Source organism: Vipera ursinii (assembly GCF_947247035.1).
Source record: "Vipera ursinii genome assembly, chromosome: 3".
NCBI lineage: Eukaryota > Metazoa > Chordata > Lepidosauria > Squamata > Viperidae > Vipera > Vipera ursinii.
Genome location: NC_139516.1, coordinates 49,147,732 through 49,171,863, shown reverse-complemented (window position 1 = coordinate 49,171,863; position 24,132 = coordinate 49,147,732). Strand labels below are relative to the sequence as shown.

Here is a 24,132-nt window from a genome sequence, read left to right as displayed (position 1 = left end):
TACAAGAAGGTTAAATGTGTATATTTTAGAGTAAATATTGAGATTCCTAAAGTCACAAGTTTTAGATTATCCTGGAATTAGCAAATTCTCAAATTAATAGCCATCACTAGCCATGATGACTAGAAATTATTGGAAATGTGGTCCCAAATACTTTGGAGAAATTTGGGAAGACTGACAAAGACTAAGTAATTAGTGTGCATCCATATGAACAAATGGACATTACACTGATAAGAAAAAAGATTTTGAGAGTTTAAAAAGAGTACAAAGAAGAACAGCAAAGATGATTAGGGGACTAGAGGCTAAAACATGCAAAGAATGGTTACAGGAATTGGATATGTCTACTTTAATGAAAAGAAGGACTATGAGTGACAGGATAGCAGTATTCTAATATTTAACAGACTGCCACAAAGAAGAGGGTGTCAACCTATTCTCGAAAGCACCTGAAGGCAGGACAAGAAGCAATGGGTTGAAAATAATGAAGGAGAGAAGCAACCTAGAACTAAGGAGAAATTTCCTAACAGTGAGAACAATAAATCAGTGGAATGGCTTGCCTTCCGAAGTTGTGGGTGTTCCACCACTGCAGGTTTTCAAGAAGAGATTGGATAGCCATTTGTCCAGAATGATATAGGGTCTTCTGCCTGAGCAGCAGGTTGGACTAGAAGACCTCCAAGGTCCCTTCCAACTCTGTTATTCTGTTATTCTGAAATCTGGTGGCCTCCAGATATTTTTAACTCCCATCAACCCTAGCCAATATGGTCAATAGCAAGAGATGTTGAGGATCATATGCCAAAACTTTTCTTTCTTTTTTTTATTAAAAAGTTTTAACATACAATTTTTCCTTTAAAAATCCCCCTCCCCCTCCCTTCTCCCTCCCCCCTACCTCTCCCCCCTCCCCCCTCCCCCCCCCCGACTTCCCAGAGCTAAATACAAGGTATATATTAAAAAAACCAATCATAAACAACCATAAACTAACAACCATAAGCTCTAAAATCCATCACTCTCTAGCTTATATAGGATAAATATATATATATATATATATTAAATATATATAGAAAAACAAAAATAGAAAAAGAAGAAAAGAAAGAAGACTTATTCAAATACTACATGAAACTTCTTAACCCTATACTTGTTCTGGATAAACTCAATCCATTTTCTCCATTCCATAATATAGCGTTCTTGCGAGTAATCTTTCAAATAGGCCGAAATCTTCGCCATCTCAGCCAGGTCAGAAACCTTTAAAGTCCACTCTTCTATGGTCGGCAGTTCCTCTTTCTTCCAGTACTGGCCTATCAAAAGTCTCGCTGCCGTAATTAAATTCAACATCAACTTAGTGTCCACAACTGTAGCATCTGTAATTATTCCCAACAAAAAAAGTTGCGGACAAAACTTTATCCTCTGTTTAAAAATCTTCTGCATATTCCACCAGACTTTTATCCAAAAAGCCTTAACCTTTTTACAAGTCCACCATATGTGAAAATATGTTGCGTCTTCATCACCGCACCTCCAACATTTAGGCTGATAATTCGGATACATACTTGCAAGCTTTTTAGGATCTAAATGCCATCTGTAAAACATTTTGTAAAAATTCTCTCTTAAATTTTGAGCTTGTGTAAATTTTACATTCCTCACCCAAATCTTTTCCCACGTGTCCATTGTAATAACTTCCTGGATATTTTGGGCCCATTTTATCATACAATCCTTAACAAGTTCTGTTTCTGAGTCAATCTCTATCAACGCAAGATATATCCGTTTAATATGTGCTGGTCCCTGATTTCTGATTTGCTTTATCAAATTATCATCAGTCATTGTAAAACCATTTTTCTGGTCTTCTTTCCACCTGGCCCGTAACTGAGTATATTGAAACCAATTTTGAACAACCTTCTCTTCTCGCAAGAGGCTATATGATTTCAAACACGAAACATTTCTTTCCAAGCTAAGGATCTCCTTGTACGTAGTCACATCATGTTTGAAGCCAGCATGTATATTTTCTATTGCGTGTTTTGGAATTGCCCACAATGGTATCTTGCAATCTAACTTATGTCTATACTTCTTCCAAACTCTCAACAATGCCTGTCTTAAAATATGCACTCTAAACACATTGTCTACCTTCTTGTCATACAACAAATATGCATGCCAGCCAAACAACAAATCGTGGCCCTCAAGATTTAATAATCTCTCTTGTGTCAAATTAATCCAATCACTTATTCCTACTAATGCAGCAGCTTCATAATATAGTTTAAAATTAGGCATTTTGAGACCACCTCTCTCACGAGTATCCTGCATAATCTTAAGTTTAACTCGTGGTCTTTTCCCTGCCCAAACAAATTTATTGATACCTCGCTGCCATTCCTCCAAATTAGAATCTTTCTTAAGAATCGGTATCATTTGAAATAAAAATAAAAATTTAGGCAGGACATTCATTTTCACTGCTGCGATCCGTCCCAACAAAGACAATTGCAATTTTCCCCAACTCTCCAATTCTTTTTGAATTTTCCCCCATAATTTTTCATAATTATTTTTATATAACTTTGTATTAGAGGGCGACAAAAGCACCCCCAAATATTTAACCCTTTTAACAATCTCAAATCCAGTTAATCCTTCTAAGAGAGCCTTTTGCGAAACTGTCATATTTTTGGCCAAAATTTTGGTTTTCTGTGTATTAACTTTAAATCCAGAAACCTTCCCATATTGTGTTATTATCTCCATCAGGTCCACAACAGAGTTCTCTGGCTGGGTCATTGTAACAACCAGATCATCTGCAAATGCTCTCAATCTATAATCCTGATCTCTAATTTGTATCCCCTTAATTTTTTCCGAATTCCGTATTTTAACCAATAATATCTCTAATGTTAATACAAATAACAAGGGCGATAACGGACACCCTTGGCTTGTGCCCTTCTCAATATTACATGCTTCTGTCAGACTATTATTAACTATAATTCGGGCAGTTTGTTTTTGATATAATGCCCTAATCGGTTGTAAAAAATTTTCCCCAAAATCCATTTTATCTAAAACTTTCATCAAAAATTGCCAATTCAATTGATCAAAAGCTTTTTCAGCATCTAGAAAAATTAGCGCCGCAGGGATCTGGTTGTTCCTTTCCAAAAACTCTAACACATCAACTATATGCCTCACATTATTTTTCATTTGCCTATCACTAATAAACCCCGTTTGGTCCCCATGAATCACCTGTTGCAGAACCCTCATCAGTCTATTAGCCAAAACCTTAGCAAATATCTTGTAATCTGTATTTAAAAGCGATATCGGTCTATAATTTTTAACTTGAGTAGCATCTTGGTCTTCCTTCGGAATCAAAGAAATAAAAGCTGTTCTCCAAGACGGTGGCACCTTTCCCCCCCTCTGGATTGTCTGGAACAATTCCTTTAACGGTTTCATCATCTCTAATTGTAAATTTTTGTAGTAAGCCGCAGACAAACCATCCGTGCCTGGTGCTTTATCCACCTTCAATTCCTTAATTGCTGTAAAAATTTCTTCTTCTGTAATTAATTGATTAATCTCCTCTTTTTGTACTTGCGTAAGAACCGGGATGCTAGCATTCTCCAAGTATATATCAATGTCTTTTTCATTAATCTTCTCCTTAGCATATAATTTAGAATAAAAATCCACAAAAGCGTCCTTGATAAGGTCCTGTTGAAACACAACCCTTCCTTTATACTCAATTTTGTCTATATTAGAAGCCCTTTGTTTTTTCCTCAATCTATAAGCTAACCATCTACCTGGTTTGTTAGCGTTGCAAAAAGTATTATGCCTGGCAAACCGCAAATTGGTTGCCACTTGGTCAGCCATTAATTTATCAAATTGTCCTCTTAGCAATTTAATAGCCTCCTTAGTCTTCACATCCTCTGAATTCAAAATCAAAGCCTTTTCTTTTTCCTTTATTTCATTCTCCAGTTCTTTCCTCCTAGCTTCCACAGCACGTCTATGTTTATTATTCATATATATCAACACCCCTCTCATATAGGCCTTGCTAGCATCCCAAACCATATCCATAGAGGTGCCCTTATTCATATTAATTTCAAAAAAATCCTTCATCCGCTGTTTGCATTCTTCCACATTTCTCTGATTTCTAAACAAATTCTCGTTTACGCGCCATGAGCGCCTGCCTCTATTCTCCTTGTCAATCTCTAGCCAAACTGGACTATGATCAGAGATAGTTCTTGCACAAATCTTCACCTTTTTAGTCCTCAAAAAAAAATCATTAGTCAACAAAATAAAATCAATCCTAGAAAAAGATTGATGTCTGTCAGAATAAAAAGTATAATCCTTTTCCTGCAAATGTCTCTCGCGCCAAATATCTCGCAGTTCCAAGTCATCCTTCATTTCAAAAAAGGATTTAGGCAGTCTAGCATGACTTGGGATGCGCTTAAAAGCTCCAGCCTTGTCCATCTGTACATCCAAAACACCATTCCAGTCCCCCATAAAAATAAAAGATTTATAATCCAACTGGGTAAGCTTTGTATGAAGTAAACTAAAAAAGTCAGCTTGTTGTTGATTAGGAGCATATAATCCAACTAAAAGCGTCTTTTTACCTTCTAGCAGCAGCTCTATCATAACGTATCTTCCGTGCTTGTCTGCTTCAATTAAGTCTGCTGTTAAAGCACTTTTAACATAAACAACCACTCCATTTTTCTTATTTATTGCAGAAGCAACAAATTGCGTACCCAACCTTGAGTTCGATAAATACTTTTGATCCACAACCCTAATATGCGTTTCTTGCAAACATATAACATCTATCTTGAATTGTTTTAAATATTGAAAAACTTTCTTCCTCTTCTGTGGTGAATGTAGTCCATTAACGTTCCAAGTTAAAAATTTAGTTGCCATGCATATCATCCCAAAGCTCTTGGAGCACTGCTTTGATAGGACTATCTTTTTTAGGCCGTGCTCCTCCCACTGCTTGGCTGTAAGTACGTTGTGGAACCAAAGACTTCTGCTGGTCTTGTTCTTTTATTTTTTTTGATCGTTTTAAAGCAGCACGCGTCACCCTTTGCTCTCTAGGATCATCCAAAGAAGTTATAGCTTGATCTCCTCCAGCACCGTTCTCCTCTGTCTGTCCATCTTCAGCCTCTTCATATTCTCCTTCTCCAGATCCCTTTGCAGCTTCCAGAAGTGTTAATGGGGTTGCTTTTAAAACGTTATTGTAAAAATCACGCGCTTGCATCACAGTAACCAAACGGTACCTTTTACCTTCATGCATCACCATCAACCCAACTGGAATCTCCCATCTGAACCTTATATCTCGTTGCTTGAGCTCTTGCACAAGAAATGTAAAATCCTTCCTTCTCCTTAAAATCTTTGGAGGAATTTCTTTTAGAACCAAAACTTCTTGATCAGCAATCACAACTTTAGCATCATAGGCAGCTTGTATAACTTCATCTCTAATTTCCCTTTTTGCAAAATAAACCACGACATCTCTAGGCAACTTTCTCTGTCTAGCAATCCATGAATTCACACGGAACACTTTATCCATACCTCCTTTTATTTCAGATGCTGGCTGATTCAGTACCACTTCGAGAGCCTCAGAAACCAGCTGCTTTAAATCTTCCTTAATATTCTCTTTTAAGCCTCTGATTCTAACAACAAACTGCATCTGGTAATATTGAGCAAGACTCAGTTCTCTATCCATTTTGTCTCTTAAATCTTCATTCTCCAATACTTTTGCTTCTAATATGGCATTCTTTTGAGTCAAATCTTCCACTTTTTCATCCAAATCTTCCACACATTCCGCCACTTTATGCACTGAAGACAAAATGTCTACCTTCATCACACTGAACTTCTGTTCCATCCTCTCTTCCATTCTCTCCTCCAATTTCTCCAATTTCTCCTCCATCTGTGCAAATTTATCACCCATTGATTCCAGAATTACCTGGGCATGTTTTTCAAGAGCATCTCGTAAATCCTTCGGTGTCAATACATCAGGAGGGTGCAACGCCTGCAATGATGATTGTTGCACCGGAGAAGTTCCACCACTCCGAAGAGTTTTAGGGGGAGGTTTAGCCACCATCTTTTACTTTCAATTATGACGCACTTTCACTTTAAGTTTAAAAAGTCCATCAAGCTCGAGAGTAAAATAAAATAATCCTCTTCACCTTTTCCTCTTGTACCGCTCTGCCTGCTCTTTTTATTCCATAGGCCTTCCTTCAGGCAGGGGTGGTCGCAGACGCCTGGCTCTGCTCCAAGAAATCCGGAGCAGAGACGCTGACCAGCTGGGAGCAACCCAGGCTATGGGGGAGTTCGATCCTTCAGCCGCCCAAGCTCCAAGCTCAGGCGGCCCCGGAGAACTCGACCCCTACCTGGGGCCTCACCCCCTCCTCTTCTCCCGAGGAGGGGGCTTCAAATTTGCCCGAACAGTTGATCGGCGCTGTTTCGGGTGAAAATTACTCAGCTGAGCCGCGGGCAGCCCGGGAAGGCTGTCTCCGGCACCGCGCAGCCACCGGAAGTACATGCCAAAACTTTTCAAGTGTATTCACATTTAATGTAGGCACTTCCACCCATATACAAATGCATATTTTTAAAGATATGCAATGTATTTGCTTTCAAAATATGCCTGCTAAAATACATTTTCTCAAAATATGGATATTAGTAACCTTATTATGGTCATTGGTGTAGAAAGTAAAAAAAATGATGGAAATATGCAAGAACTGTTACATAGGCAAAAGGAGCTTAAACAGGAGCTTTTAAAGTCCTGAGTAGCAAGACAATATTTGGAAGTGACTCAGGCAGATACTGCCTGATTCACTGGAGTATAGGTAGGGGGAGCAAATACAGCACAAGCAGACTTGCGAGGATTCTATTATTATAGCCAGTTTCAATGAAAGCAATTTTAGCCTTCCTGTGGAGTTATTTTCTGACCTGACCTACCTAGAGGGGCTGACATTGAGCAGCACTAACTATGAATATTTACATACATCTTGATACACAGAATGAAGTCTCAATCTCCTGAAATGCAGGAAAATTTCATTACTACCTTATTTTAATCCATCGGTTAGTTTTGATAATCAGATTTCACAGAAGTTCAACTGATCCTAAGAGCAGGCCTCAACAGCTGCCAAAATGAGATATTGTTCTCGGCACTGTTAAACTGGGGTACACTGAATTGTGCAACCAAAAGTTTTATACAGTAGAACTGAACAACCCGAACATGTGGCATCAATGATACTCCGAACGTTCCCTTTCTCACGAGTGATTCCTGGATGGTATTACCTGATGACAAGTGATTAGAGATTCAGCCACAGTAAATAGGCAATACTTGCGGAATTATCGTTGGAATCAGGCATTTATTATATTCAACTGCATTTCATCTTCAGCAGCTCAGAGTGATACATATGTTCCTATACTCATGTGACCAAAATTGTGGGGATGGGAATAAGAGATTGGTCCAAGGCTATCCATTTAACTTCATGGTTGAGGGAATACCAGAATGTGAGAAGAATAAAATTACAAACAATGACTTGCTAACTGGAAACGGAAATGCTTCTCATTTTGGTTGATCTTAATAACTACTGGCACAGAACATAACTATTTGCCTGATGGCCAGGCCTACTCAGAGTTTGTCAGAATAACACATCCTTTTAAAAGCAGGACCAGTTGCCAATAGTCTCCTAGGCTCAGTTCAAGATGCTGATTGTAACCCTATACAGTAAAGCTATATACAGCTTGGGCTCTTGTTATATTTGGGGGCATCTTCTCTCAGTAGAATTTGCCAATATACAATCTAACCAAGACAAGACATTTATCCCTAGAGACCTGGCAGGGAAAACCTGAAGAATGATATTCTCAATGGTAGCTCCCTCATTTGGTAACACTTGATCTCCTGAAATGAGGCTAGCTTCTACTTTTTTATGCTTTAGGAAGCAGGTTAAAATCATTCCCATTTGCAGGGCATTGGTTGTAAGCCACTTAGAGTCATTCATGCAAGGTACTAAATAAACAAAGAAATAGTTACTGCCTAGCTATGGATTTTAGATTTATTTTTATTTCATGAATTAACACAGCTCTGTATTGCTTTACATTGAGCCTGTGATGTTTTAAATAAAAAAAAAATCTGAGCAAATAAAAGCAACAGAGAAAATGACTATGTATATATAAAAATTCTGGGAGATGCAATCCCAGCCTACTGAGAAATTGTCATATTGAGGAAGAGCTATAAATTTCTTGCATGAAGAGCTCTAACTCACTTCCCCATCTGACAAAATGGCAGCCTAATTATATTTGCAGCAATGCACCTCTGGATTAAGGCACAGACCCAACTTGCACCTTCTCCATTATTTTTTATATCCACATAATATATGATCTTCCCACAATTTCCATATAATTTACTACTGCATCTTGAGCAGACACGAAGTCACACAGACAATCACTTAAGGTAGGTTTTATAGAGACATGGCAGTTGGTTCATCTGCTAAGCTCTCTTGTGCTAAGCAATAGATGTGAACTACTCACTCTTAAATAAAAGGAGCTTTTTCCATATTGTGATGAGAGATTGTGGGTGAGCTTGGAAAAGATTGCAAGGCAAAATAGATATAAAAGACCAGAAGAAGAAGAAGGGTTATTGGTAGCTTGTTTCAGAAAAGGTGACTCAAGCAAGGTACCAAATCTTTTTGAATTATTTGTCATAATTAACTTGCTATAAATGAGAGGAAAAATTTATTTTACAATTAATGAGACTGGTGTCAACCCAATGAAACTAGGTAGAATCAAGGATCTGAGATCTATACAGTTCTCAGTACTATTTCAGTAAAATATCTTTAATGCTAGTTTGGTGGGAAATATATAATATACTAAAAGTCTCCTCTCCTCTCCTTTCTAAGCCTTCTCAGTCTGTTTCATAATTGTTCTAATATTCCCATCATCACCATAACATTGGGAGACCACCAGTCTGGGGTGAACTTTCATCTTATCATGGTAACTATGCAACTACAATGTTTAGAATTATAAGAAAGTAGGCAATCTAGAAAATAGGCATATAAGTCTATTTGAGAAGATTGAAAAAATACAATATAGATTCAGGTTTGAGAATCACAACAGCTCTTATGTGTTGTATCCAGAAATACATACATGCACACAACTTTCTTATCTCAAAATGTTTACACGAATCATGTGAATCAATCCTGAGAAATCATCTGGCTCAGTAGTACATGTGAACTTACCATTGCCTGAAAAATAGGAACTTTCCAGATGAATGTAAACTATTGCCACCAAAGAGGAATGATCCAGTTTACTGTTTACTTTCAAATAGGCAAATGTTTATAAACCTGTGTTTAAAGGTACTTGTCATTTATGTTGCCTGCAAAGGAAATCCCCTGATTTTGGTGGAAGGAAATAACATACAGTATTCTTTTAAAAGCTTCACAAAAAACCTATGCTGTTTGATGTAAACTGATAGAAAATGTCAATTTACTTAAATTTGTCAATGTACGTTGATTAATAGATTAGATACTTGCAAAATCAGGTGCAACTCAGAACTGCAAGATTTAAAGAAATAAACCAGAGGATTGTGTGCTTTCGTTTTTTCACTTTGTGTTATAGTTCCATTTACTCCATTGGGAAAAAGCCATATTTTGCTTTCTAGTGACTACCAGAGGATGTTGAAAGTATCCTTTTTAATTACTAAAGAAAAATTCCATGGAATCTGACTTCAAAATTTCCTCACACAATCACAATCTTTGTGGAAAGTGCTTTTGAAAAAGAGGCTTCAAAATTATATCCCAGCTGCACAATTTCTAAAAGTATTTTAAATCTTTAAAATTAATGATTAGACGATGAAAATTTCAAGTAGCCACAGTGTTTTACATCATATTTCTTTGAATCTATAGATCATGTTTTAAAATGCCTTAGAGCTTGAATGCTTTTTTTATGGCACAACCAAGAACAAGCTTCCCATAAGCGCTTTAGTGGATTGTTTCCTGAAACAAAATCCAGGAATTTAGACCTTCAATTTTTTATATCATTATTAACACTTCTTCCTCAAATTTACCTTTTTTATGAAATTATTTATAAACTTCTGAGAGACTTTTTCTATGCGATGCAAGCCCAAGAAGGTATGAACCCAGGGACAGGATTATGGCTTCTAAGCAATTCTAAAGGGTTAGATTTGATAACACCACCAAACTGAAGAAGGATGGACCTATTCTGATTGTTAGCCAAGGGAAGGGCCTCTTCTAAGTTGGGGGTACATATTTAATCTACAGCAAACCATCAGAAATATTTTCAGAAACACATAATTTACAGAACTGCAGAAGGTATTGATACCATTTTGATACACAGAGGAACAATGGAAAATGTATCCAGATATGTTGTTATTGAAGGAGGGATACGGAAATAGCCTTAAAGAAGAAATTTAAAAAGTGTTAAGTAAACATCAACTTAGTTCTGGGAAAGAAGAGGGCTGAAAAAGAAACTCAAGGTAACCCACCTTGATTCTACTCAGTATAACAGAGAATGCAGAGAGAAACTCTCTCACAGGCTTTGAAAATTCTGTTATTATATCCTATATCAACAGAGCACAACTAGTCCTTTCATTGTCTGTTCTTTGACCTAGCCTACCTCAGAAATGCTAACAATATTCCACTTTATTCATTAACAAGATTCATACTTAGCTTTCTCCCCCTCTGCATGCCCTATTCTCCCATTCATTTTCCTTCTTTGTCTCTCTACTTTCCATCACAGTTCCTAATCCCTAAATTAATCCCTAAATTCTTACTTGATATCATCTTCATTGGCAAATATGATGACAGCTCGAGCATGGGATGTTTCCAGAAGGCGACGAATGATCTTATCAAATTCTCCTTCTTTGGGTTCTCGGGGAATCTTGACTGATTGTGCCACACAAACGCTCCCTGTGATCAGAGAAAATAGTATGATTAGAGGAGTCTTTAAACAGAAGTGCCAGACTTGGATAGTTTAAAGAAAGGCATGTGACAATTTTGCCATGGCCCAAAATAACACTTTCATGTGGTTTCATCTGTGTATTTTATGCCTGTATGTAACTGTAATTTTAGTGAGGATAAAAACATGGAACCAAATTATGAAGCTAGAAGAACATGGATGTATGAACAAATTTCCTGGTTAACTCTTCATTTATTTATTAGTGGAAAAAAATATCCTGTTGAATGTTTTATGATATGTGTTTAAATACCCCAATGTCAAATGGCTTGGATGAAAGAATCTACACAGTGCAGTAATTATTTGGGCTTTTCTTTGAAGCTTACACATTTTGTTTATATCAATATATGTTTATACTCTACGTATAATAATAATAATAATAATAATAATAATAATAATAATAATAATAATAATAATAATAATAATAATAATAATAATAATAGGGTATCCTTCAAGCTGACAACTTCAAGCACACTGAAGTCAAGAAAAAGATTAGAGGTGAATACATGAAGAGAGTGAAGAAGATCTTAAAGTCCAAACTCAATGGAGGAAATACCATGAAGGCAATCAGCACCTGGGCAATTCCAGTCATTAGATACACAGCTGGAATAGTGGACTGGACTCAAGCAGAACTAAAAGCAATGGATAGGAAGACCAGAAAAATAATGACAATGAGTCATACCCTTCATCCATGCAGTGACATTGACAGACTCTATCTACCAAGGCAAATAGGTGGACGTGGAATGCTGCAAGTACATCAGATGGTTGAAGAAGAAAAAGTGGCTTTGGAAGAATATCTGAAGGACAATGATGAAGATGCACTGAAATTAGTGTATCAGGAAGGCTTACTGACTACTGGAAAGACCAAACTGGCCTACAAGAAAGACCATATGAAAAACAGAATAGAGGTATGGGAAGACAAAGCACTACATGGCCACTACATTAAAAAAAATAGCTGGGAAAGCAGATAATAACAAGACCTGGCAATGGCTAAGAGCAGGAAAGTTGAAGAAAGAGACCAAGGGACTAATTCTGGCTGCACAAGACCAAGCCTTAAGGATAAATGCATACAAAGTCAAAATTGAGAAGACAGCAACAGACAGTAAGTGCCACCTATGCAAAGAAGCTGAAGAAACAGTGGACACCTGGTAAGCTGCTGCAAGAAAATTGCACAGACTGACTACAAGCAGCGGCATGACAAAGTAGCAACAATGGTGCATTGGAAGATCTGCAAAAAATATTATTTGCCTGTAAGCAAGAACTGGTGGGATCATAAAATAGAGAGTCATAGAAAATGATAAAGTTAAACTGCTCTGGGACTTCAGAATTCAAACAGACAAGCACCTGCAACATAACACCCCAGACGTAACAATTGTCAATAAGAAAGACAAAAAAGCCTGGATAGTGGATGTGGCAGTGCCTGGAGACAGCAGAATAGATGAGAAAGAACTGGAGAAGATAACAAAATACAAAGACCTACAAATAGAAATAGAAAAACTGTGGCAAAGGCAAGCAAGGGTAGTACCAATAGTAATAGGTGCCTTGAGTGCAATCCCAAAAGAACTGGAGCACCACCATTGGCATTGACAAATTCGCCATTAGTCAATTGCAAAAGGCGGCCTTACTAGGAACTGCTTCCATCCTGTGACGATATCTATAATACCATCAAACATCCACATCTGCCTATCCCAGGTCCTTGGTAAGTCAAAAATGCCAAATCCAGTCTGAACATCTGGCTGACTGTGCAATGATTAATAATAATAATAATAATAATAATAATAATAATAATAATAATAATAATAATAATAACAACAACAACAACAACAACGTTGGAAGGTCATCTAATCCAACCCCCTGCTCAGGCAGGAAACCCTATACCATTTCAGATAAATGGCTGTCCAATCTCTTCTTAAAGACTTCCAGTGTTGGAGCATTCACCGCTTCTGGAGGCAGGTTGTTCCACTGATTAATTGTTCTAACTGTATAAACTCACTATAATTTATGTATACCATAGTATACATAAGCAGAAGCAGAAACACAAAAACACATCATAAAATTACAAAAGAATAAAATAATAATAATAAATCAGAGATAGCAATCCCAATCTCAAGAATATCTATCTTCTCCAACTTGATGCCCTCCACATTACAGTCTTCTAGACAGCTTATACCAGACATGTCAAACACAAGGCCCGGGGGTCCATGAGTCCTTTTATAACTCATGGACTTCAACTTAACAACTGTGGCAAGAAAGGTCATGAAATGGGAAAAAGTTCACTTAACAACTCTCTTGCTTAGCAAGAGAAATTTTAGGCTTAATTGTGGTCATAAGTCAAAGACAAACTATAATTAAAAAATTCTTGGCAAGCCAAGAATTTATGGATGAGTAACTGAAAGTATGGATGAGTAACTGATTTGATTAGCTGTTATTTAAGCCTCAACATCTTTTCGCTTCAAACTTTGCAAAAATACCACTTGCTCTTTCTCTGTGCAAACTTTTACAGACAAAAAAGGGAGAGAACAGATAAGAAAAATATTTTAGCACCTTCAGAACATAATTTATAATCTCACTTTACATAGAAAATGATGCAACAGGTGTTCAGCTGGGTCCTGTTTATGCAAAGGTCAGAATAATTAGCAAAGGGCTGCTGTCACAGAGCAGGTAAATATGCTTGGGAAAGTGAGAAAGAAATATAGTAGAAAAACCACATATGTACAGAAGCTGTTCTATAGAGCATCATTGTCATTTCCCAAACTTCAAAAATAGGCTATTTCAAGTCTTCACTGCTACTGACCTTAAAATATGAAGAAACAGGAATGTGCCAAATATTCTTCCTCCAGGCCATACACATCTGCTGTAGTTATTCCAGGATTGGTAAATCAATTTTACAGTTAATACTCCAAATTAAAAACAGTGAATAATTCACTGCATGTGGTTTTTTCGATGAAAGGATTGGACTATGTGCAGAACATAATGGACTATTTCTGTTCTGGAAAAATTACTGGATTAGTCCTGAAATAGCTAGGTTGTGATATTCATAGGGTCAGAATATTTCAGTTCACTGCAGATTCCATTCCCATAAGATTCAGTTCTGCACATTCTAAAAGTGAATTTCATACCTTAGCCTGCACTTTCCCCATCTGATCAGTTGGATAACATAAAAAATGGCTTCCACACCCATCCCATTTCTCTTTATGTATCTATCCATTGATATATTTATTTCCTTCTGGTGCCCTCTAGTGGCCAAACATCAAAGTCAACTTATCAGTTCCAGATGTAAATACTGAAAGTTTCCCACAGGAAGGATTCTATATAATTAATTTCAAAGTTCTAACTTAAGTCCACCATTTATAAAATTCAAAAATTTTCACCCTTTTCCTGTATATTCAAAAAACAATTCCTGCAAATCTTAAACATAATTGATACTTTTTTCTTAAAAGATTGAAGAAAAACTCAGTGAATATGATTAAATTTGCAATTCTGAAGGATCATAATTAAAAAAAAATAAAATTAAACTCCAAAGTGATTAATAACTGAGTTTTGGTCAAATTTGGAGCCCATAAAGAGGACACATTAACAGCAATGAGCTCGATGGAATCCTGCAACTCCTAGCAAGTGATCACAAACACATCAGTTTCTGCAGTTTACTCTTAGTCCTTTTATGACTCATGGACTTCAACTCCCAGAACTCCTCAGCCAGGCATGCTGGCTGAGGAATTCTGGGAGTTGAAGTCCATGAGTCATAAAAGGGCCGAGTTTGAAAACCCCTGCTCTAGTCACACACACAAAATGTTCAGAGTACGTATGGGTGATATCAAGATCTTTTCTTTCTCTGGAGGGATTTGGGAGTCTGGATTCAGCAATTAGTAGCCATTTTCGGCCATAAAAATATCCCGCTGTCTGCAGGATGTCAGTTTGCCATTTCCTCATTGGAACTTTCCAAGAACAATAGTCTTGCTATTATTTTTCTTTGGTTGGACCTCATTGTAGATGGAGGAAATCAATAGAAAACAGCTAATCTGCAAAATCTATGAAGTTCTAGCACTTCAAGGGCAAATCTGGGCACAGTAGAAAGGTGGATGTATTTTCAGTGTGGCTGGAAGGTGTAGATAAAAAGTCACAGGGTTGATCTGTGAAGTGTAATAAACCTGGTGTTCAGTTTTGTAAGACGATTATATGGAGGGGAGAAAGCCAGGCATAATTGCCAACAGCAAGAGGCAGAGGGGTTTCCTGACAATAATGACAAGGTAATTCTTAAGGAGGCCAAGAACACAGTTTGACGTTCCTGAAAAGCATGTAAGACCTCCATATCAAGATAAAGTTGGAAAGCATTTGGCAGCTGGAGCATGTGATAACTGTAGGTGGCCTGAAATGGTGCTACCTGAGTAGGGAAACAAACTGAATTATAAATGAATACAGCCATAGATGAAATGTCAAAGCAATTGCTTTAGTTTTTCTAACAGAAAGGGCATTGTTCTAAAATGGCATTGGTCTTTAATCTTCTGAGTTTTTCCACCAGTCTTTGGTGACAAACCAAGGATGGATAGAGATTTACATGCAAAAGCTAAAATAGTATGTGTTCCAAAAAAAGCCAGAATAAAGAAAACAAAAGCTCATCTAAAGGTCCTCTATCCAAGGCTAGTAACCTGGTAAAATCAGTGCAGTGAAATCAGGACCAGAATGCTGTACATCCAGATAGTATAGGCCAGGGGTCTGCAACCTTGACAACTTTAAGATTTGTGGACTTCAGCTCCCAGAATTCCTCAGGCAGCTTAGCTGAGGAATTCTGGCTGAGGAATTCTGGGAGTTGAAGTCCACAAGTCATAAAAGGGCCAAGTTTGAAGACTCCTGTTCTAGAATATCTACCTGAAAATCTAAAGCTCCAACTCTGATGATATGAAAGGCACTGAAAACCTGGTTATTCTCACAGGCCTAGGGGTGGGAGGGTGGTGAATCCCCATAAGATCTTATATTAATTGGTATGGTTTCTTTTCTGGATACACCTCTTTGTTCTTTCATCTATGGTTCAGACTTTGAATGATATAAAGTACCCACAGGCACTCTAAATCAAACTTTTTAAACATAGGTAAATAAAGTAAATACCATCAAAAATATCCAAAATGTAATGGAAAGGATGATTAGAAATCTTTAAAATCTTTAAAAAGTTTGGATATTAACCAATCTGAAGGCTGTTACCATATATTTAAAGATAGATACATATTCTTGCACCTCTTTCATCTGAAACTGATCCAATTTGGTAAAATATGCATCATTTGCTGCAAACCCAAGAGATAATAAATGAAGGAAAAAAAGATAGTGATCCCTAATGGCAACTGATTTCAGAAGCCAGTAATGATGGATAATGTGCAGACAGCCAAACTTCTTGACAAAAAAAAGATAGGAGCATTGGCAAGGAGGAAGATAAAATCTTTTGATAAATTCCCCTTGAGATATTCCTTCAGGCAAGTAATTCTGCCTTTGATGTGGCATAGTGCTGATTTGAGAAAATTTGACCTTCAGGAATAAACTTGTCACATAACCAATGAGGTGTCAGGATCTGTGCTTTCCATTTGCCCTTTCCAAATGCATCAGTTTAGATCACATTTTTGGGAGTTACATAAAGAGGAGGTACTTGCAGAGGGATGGTGGATGATTGTTGATGATGAGTTGTAGAGTTTCACTGTATTCTGTGATACAGCCAGAGTGAAACAGCTGGTCATAAATAATTTCATCTCTTGCTGGGGCTGGATAGACTGAGTAGAAAGATCATATTTGTGTGCAATAAAGTTCTCAGTAAAATTGCTTATAGTACCAGAAATCTACAAAGGCTTGCAGTTGTATTTCAGCAATGGTTGAGTCTCTAGCACAGGCATGTCAAACTGCTGGCCCACGGGTCGGATGCATCACACCAAAATCACTCCCACCCATTGCCAGCAAGTTGTGATATTTCACATGACATCACATGACATCACAAGTTTGACATGCCTGCTCTAGCATAACAAGAATGATTAAATGGTGATGTGCAGCTCTGCATGTCTGGGCTTTATTTAAGTGGTGAATTAATTGCTTGGAGTAAAATAGTGAAAATTACAAGATTAATTTGGAAGCAATACACATATATAACTTTGAAATTTTGGGACTAAAATTGCTTTTGAGATTATTATTTTTTTAAAAAAAGACTTTACAAACTTGTAATATAAGTTTGGATGTAGAGAGCTAGAAGACGGCGTCAACGACATCTAGTGGTGAACTACAGCACTACAATTTATTATCCCTAAAGGAAACTTGGCTGGAAGCCCAGACTCAGATAAGACTTTTGTTGTTTTCAGAAACTTTCAGTTTTGAAGTCAGCAGCTGGGAAAATAGGGGAAAAAAACCCTCTTGGGCTGCTTATCTGTGTGGCAGAGACAATAAACTATGTGGAAACTGGCCTTCTAACTGACTTTTAGAGCTATGTCATGGAGCTATTTCCCTATAGAAGAAACATGCATTATTGGTTGAGATGATGGAATACTTTTGACTATAAACCTTTGATTGACGAACAATTTTTAATTGCTCTTCTCTCTCTGGACAGAAAGGATGTGTTTTTCATTGGACAGAAAAATTTGAACTTTACTTATATTTGCTGAGGAGAGACTTAAGGATGGACTGATAGGCCGGCTGGATAATTAGGAGTTCAAATGACAATTGACTGAAACTTTTTAAATCCCTAAATAGATTGGACATACAAATAGATTGGACATACAAAAACAAAATGGATGTTCCATACTTAGCTTCAAATGGTAAAGAAAAACATCCCTAACACCTGTCCCAAAGTCCCCAGCTTGACATACCAACAAGAAAATGTTGATGAATTTCAGAAATTCTTTCTATGATAAAATCAATACAAAAGACAATTCCCTTAGCTCACGATGAGACTAAAAATAAGACAAAGGAGATAAAAGAACAATTCTTTAATTTAAATCTACAAACTTGGAAAATGACTACAAAGAAAGAACTAGCAACCCAGAAAATAAAAGGAAAAGCAGAGGAAGCAGATCCAAAGACGGAGGACCTAAAGAAAGGAACTAACAGACAGACTCAGACAAACAAAGAATTAGTAGACATAGCGATAATATCGGATCTGGGAAATATATCTTACCTGTCAAGATCTCAGAACACACTTGAGGATAAGAAAGAAGAGCTGATTGAATGGAAGATAGGAGATAGCTATTAGGAGAATTGTGGGAAATTGGAGAAGGAGGGAGGCTGTTTAATGAATATCAATGGGCTGAGCGTACCTCCAAAAATACTTTAATCAAACTGTCTTTTTATTCCAAACAATATACACACACAAAGGGGGGGGGAGTTGCAACTAGGCAACCTAGGGAACCTTGGTTCTTTTATGATTTGTGGACTTCAACTTCCAGAATTCATGAGTCAGCATGGCTGGTTCATGAATTCTGGGTATTGAAGTCCACAAGTCATAAAAGAGCCAAGATTCCCTACCCCTGAACTAGGCACTCAGGTATGAAATAGGCAGGTTTCCACAAAATAGGTCTAGGCAATAGTGATGCTCTGTTACTTCCAAGTGTCATGGGTTACAGTATGACAGAATAACAGAGTTGGAAAGGAACTTGGAAGTCTTCCAGTCCAACCCCTGCTCAGGCATGAGACCCTATATCATTCTGTACAAATGGCTGTCCAATCGCTTCTTGAAAACCTCCAGTGATGGAGCACCCACAACTTCTGAAGGCAAGCTGTTCCACTGTTTATTGTTCTCACTGTCAGGAAAGTTCTCCTTAGTTCTTGGTTGCTTCTCTCCTTGATTATTTTCAATCCATTGCTTCTTGTCTTGCCCTCAGGTGCTTTCAAGAATAGGTTGAGCTCCTCTTCTTAGATATTGGAGCACTACTATCATGTCATCCCAGTCCTTCTTTTCATTAAATTAGACATACCCAATTCCTGCAACCATTCTTCATATATTTGGGTTTATATGGGTTTCATTTGGGTTCAATTTACAAAGTTTAGCAAGAAAATGGGAAGAAGGAAAGAAAGAAAATGGAGCTGTCTTTCTTTTCTGCACATCCTCTTCTTCAATTCCTTGAGTTTTCTACCAATATTCAAGCAAAGTTGCATTAATGCTGCTGTGGTTTCTGGGGTGCCGTGATGAATTAGTTTGTCCCTATTTCATCTAATATCCCCTCTATGAATTGGCCAATTAAGTTTCTTTCATTCCAGCCCACATCCTGAGCTAACAGCTGAAACGCAGCAGCATACACCCACAATGAACACTAACCCTGTTTTTGGCAGAGAATCTTATGGCTGGCAGGCATTCACTTGACCAGATCTTCAAATTTATCTCTGAGGCATGCCACAAAACTAACATAGTAGTTCAAGTTGAAGCTCTGTTTTGAATAAGATAAGGGGTTATCCATTTTTCAGCTCCCTCCTTCATAAGGATCATTGTAAATCTTACGTGGTTGATGATGGAAGCGTACTGATCACATTCACCAAGAAAGGCAGTAAATTTGCTTTTCATCCTATATATTAGGCAAGGAAGGTGACTCTCAGCATCAGAGTGGTGAAGCTATTACAGCTGCTTGAATAAAAGGTGCAGGACTTAAGCTGGAACTATCACAGAAACCACTGGGCTTTTTCTGGCCTACATGCTGGGCTTTTTCAACTGGGCAGTTTATCTGGGTCACCTCCAGGTTTTGATACTGGAGCAAGGCAATAGCAACTTGATCAGCATTTATTGGAACTGCAGGAGGTCTGTACTTGTAATTTAATTCTTGGTCTGAAGGCAACAGTTTTTTTCCTATAGCAATGGCTGTGAGGTCAAAACAAGCTGCTAGACTTTACAGCAAGATTAATCAATAAATCTGGGCTCTCCAAAGCTTTAAACTATTATTCAGGAATTTACTTACTTGGCGGAAGAGTCTCAAACATGACTTTGGTTGGATTAAACGTTGCCTTGCAGACAAACAAAATAATATATAGAAAGTGATCACCCTCTGTAGGGTGCAAAACCTTTTCTATGGATCTGTTTCCAGAGTTTATGTCCTAATCTTGTTCCTGAATTAACAGATTCTTGGTGATTTACCCCCATGGCCTTTGGTACTTTGATATTTTAGATAATAATCCTTACTAAACTAAGAAACACTGGTTGCCAGAAGATTCATTCCTTTTACTATGCACTCCTAATCACATTGCAAATTGTAAAAAAAATATTTAGAGGTTTCATGGCATAATATTTTAAAATAATTTGATCACAAAAAGTATCAGTGGACCCACATCAAATTTATCAGATAAAGATTAGTTCAATTGAACTAACCACTTAAACCATTACAACAAGCTCATCATTCTGAATGTTTTCTAACTGCTATTTATTTGGTGTAATGTATCATAATGTTTACTGTATTTAAACTGAATGCAATGAATTTTTGGAAATTACAGTACATATATATAAATGGCCGATAGCTATGAAAATTCTTTTTCTAATTATCATTTATTTATGACTAAATAGCTATATATTTAACAGGTGACATGACTGCCAGGCTATTGTAATTATGATATTAAGATCCAGTCCCAGTTTAAAGCCGAGCGCATAGTTCGCACTTCTTTAGTATTAGCACTGGATATTCAGTATGCTACTGCAAAGAATTTAGGTGAAACCACTGGGCAAGGTCATTCATTGATTTGGGGACAGTATTATTAATATGGTGATGATACAGAGTTATATTTTTTGATTAAGGCATCCCAAGTGAGGTTATTGAGTTTCTGCCCCAGTGCCTGGAAACTGTGCAGATTTTAATCAGAAATAACTTTCCCCAACTTAATCCTACCTAGACTGAGTGATTATGGATTATGAACATTAAGAGCTACCTAAATCTAGAAATGGAATATTAACATTGGATGGGGTAGCATTTCCCCTTTCAGGAGTAGTGAGCAACCTGGCGGAGAGTAATTCTTCCTGGACTCATAGCTCCTGTTCAGTGAGCTTTTGTACAGCTTCATCTGGTGTGCCAGTTGTACCTTTTCCCAGGTCAAGAGGCCCTCCAGACAATAATCTGTGTCTTATTCATCTCATGGCTCAATTACTGTAATGGTCTCTACATGGGGCTGACCTTGAAGACTACTCAGAAGCTTTAAGTAGTCCATATAGTAGTGCCTGGTTACACCAAGAACCATTTATCTTTAGTGAATAAACCTGACCTTTAATCAGTCTTGGTTTCATTCTACATAGGTTTAAGCATAACTACATGTACAGGACAGCATCTTACATCAGAAGGTAGACATCACAATGTCCAGGGAAATGAAATGGTCATCTGACTTTCCCAGGAGCATTATTCCTATCTGTGCAACAGTACTGCAGCATCCAATCAGAAACAGAGGCAACTCAAGCAAGGAAAAACTTCAGACAAGGGGGGAAAACAAGGTACCCCTATCTCTTATAGCAGCTTCTAAGGCAGTTTTGTGAGACAAGAAGCTGGCTACAGGATGTCACAATATTGCTTTTATTAGGCAGTCAGCCATCTAAGTTAAGCATCTGTAGCTATCCATCTCAACACCTTGGGTTAATCCCTATGCATTGGCAAGAAAAAAACTGAATGTGAAGACAAGAGAAATATGCAAGCAAGGTAATGCAGGACAGAGATAAAGAAGAGACCTGACTGGAAGGCAGGCAGCTTTGGGGATTTAGCACTTTTGGCTCTGATATATTATGTAAATCTTTTTTAATTTGGAAGCTGGTTTTTGAACTTTACATTTTAATAATTGATATCATAGTGCAACTTTTTTTTAAAAAAGTATGAGGATTTAGCTGTGTGCACAAGAAAGAAGATAGGTTTCCTGTACATTTTTGTAAAAGCCAGCTCCAGAATTTATGTCATGCTCCAGGGTTCTTATGATTATTTAGAGAAAATGAAGATAATTCCACTGCCCCCAATTTTTGGAATGACAAATAAATATGGCATAACACCTTATCTTTGCCTCCTTCTTCTTCCAAAATGGAGGAATAAAACTCAGCAAACAAGCTGGCGGGGGTGGGGGAAGATGGGTAATTGTTAGAACTCATAAACTTTTGAATTAAATAGAAGGAAGCAAAATATTTTGAAAGCTTTCATTTTCCAAAAATGAATCACTGTGAGTTATTGATCTCTGCATTCTCTTGCTGCTCTCTTCTTTGTAATAAAAGGAAAAATAGTAAAATTGGTATAAATTGAGATTTATTTTTCCTTATCTTTCTACACAACAAAAAGCTAATAAATATTATCCTCCCCATATTCACATACTGTATCTTTTCAATTTTTCAATTTCATCTGGAGAAACTGAACCAGTTGCAAGGGAATGACCTATTTACAATTTATGCAGGGGTAATCTGTCCGTCCCTCCAGAGTCCCTTCTGCTGAGCACTAGAAGTACCGCTGTGAGATTGTCAAGTCTCAAGTGAGCCCCTCAGATTTTCAGATCAATATTCAAAGACTAAGGGCAACAAGTTAAATCTATAACCCTCAGATAGATCAGTATCTTTTAATGGCTTCTCCTAAATGTACAGTTGGGCTGCAATTTAATTCTGCATAAACAGAATTTGACCGGGGAATATTTGAAAATGTAAATGAATGCATTCTCAATTTAACATCACAACAATCAAATGATCAGAAAACAAAAAAAAGAGAAATTGTGTAAAGCAGACAACTGAATATAAAGTAGTGGAGACTCAAGTGGAGAAGGACTTACAAGAAATATTGAACATTGAAAAGATAACTCCAAGATCACAAAATAAATTTGAGGATAAGAAAAAAGATTTGACAAAATGGATTGCTAAGCCGTTGGGAGTACCACAAGAAATGGGGAGACAAGGGATGATGAGAGAAATCTTCAATGAATATGAAGGGGCAAAAGCTTTTTACAAAAACATGATGTTTGATTTGCCTACTATATCCACAACAACATTTACAAGATTATGGAAAGACTCTTTGATGCAACGGAATATATTGATTGGGAGAGATGCTTGGCAAAAGAAGAGGGCTAAAGTGAGAATTGAGGAATTAGATGATGGGGTATATCAGAGAGAATATTTAAAAATTAAACACTTGTTTGAATATGGCTGAAGAAATTGAAAGATTTTAGTTTAAGAGGGATGAACTCTCTAAATAAGACAGTATCTTTTTTCTTTTGTTTTTCGATATGAGAACTATAAAAATGTGTGGGATGATTAACATAAAGGAAATGTTTTAGATATTTAAATGTAATTGATTTTAAGAAAATTCCAATGGATAACTAAAAATGGGAAAAATGTTTTGAATAGAGTTAAAAGATTAGATGATTGGATTTATTAAATGGAACATTTAAAGATTAAACATAGGTTTAATGACAGGTAAAAAGAACAGAAAGAATTTGGAAATAAGTGCATACTAGTTCAAGAGGGATATGTATTTTAAATAGTATATTAGTATTATTTTCTTCTTTTTTCTCTCTCTTTTTTCTCTTTTTCTTTTTCTCTCTGACATCATTTCTTTTTCTATGTCTTTCTTTTGTATCTTTTTCTTACTTATTTTTTAAGATATGAAAATAGATTTAAATACTTTAAGGTAATTAATTCTGGGAAAATTTTAACCAGTAGAAATGTTTTGAACATTGTAAGGAAAATAAATTTAAATAAGAATTATAAACAAGATTTGTGATGAGGCAACCAAGATGACCAGATAGAAAAGAAGCATAATATTGATGAAATTATTATTGCTAGAAATGCCAACCTAGCAGTTTGAAAGCACGTAAAAATGCAAGTAGAAAAATAGGGACCACTACGGTGGGAAGGTAACAGCGTTCCGTGCGCCTTAGGCGTCTAGTCATGCCGGCCACATGACCATGGAGACGTCCTCGGACAAGCGCTGGCTCTTCGGCTTTGAAACGGAGATGAGCACCGGCCCCTAGAGTCGGAAACGACTAGCACACATGTGCAGGGGAACCTTTACCTTTTTACTTTATCAAATTAATAAGAATTGTATTAATTTAGGTTGCAAAGAGAATATTATTGGAAGAAGAGAAAATCAAGCAAAGTTATTATGGGGATTTTGGAATATAGAAATTAATCATTAGTAAATATAAACTTTGTAAATATAAACCCAGATAACACACTGTTTACCAAATATCAAAATGTTTATATTAAAAAATCAATTATACATATATATATATATATATATATATATATATATATATATATATATATATATATATATAATT

At 36.8% G+C, this 24,132-nt stretch overlaps 1 protein-coding gene across 1 annotated transcript in view; it reads right to left on the bottom strand.

The window, feature by feature from the left end:
* The window catches only part of GRM4 (glutamate metabotropic receptor 4), a gene marked incomplete at both ends in the record, with an annotated part of 317,732 nt that overhangs the window by 101,458 nt on the left and 192,142 nt on the right, over nucleotides 1-24,132 (bottom strand). Inside the window, one exon of the mRNA XM_083358303.1 lies at nucleotides 10,724-10,859. Within this exon, the coding sequence (XP_083214429.1) occupies nucleotides 10,724-10,859 (136 nt within the window). The remainder of the gene's footprint in view (nucleotides 1-10,723; nucleotides 10,860-24,132) is intronic.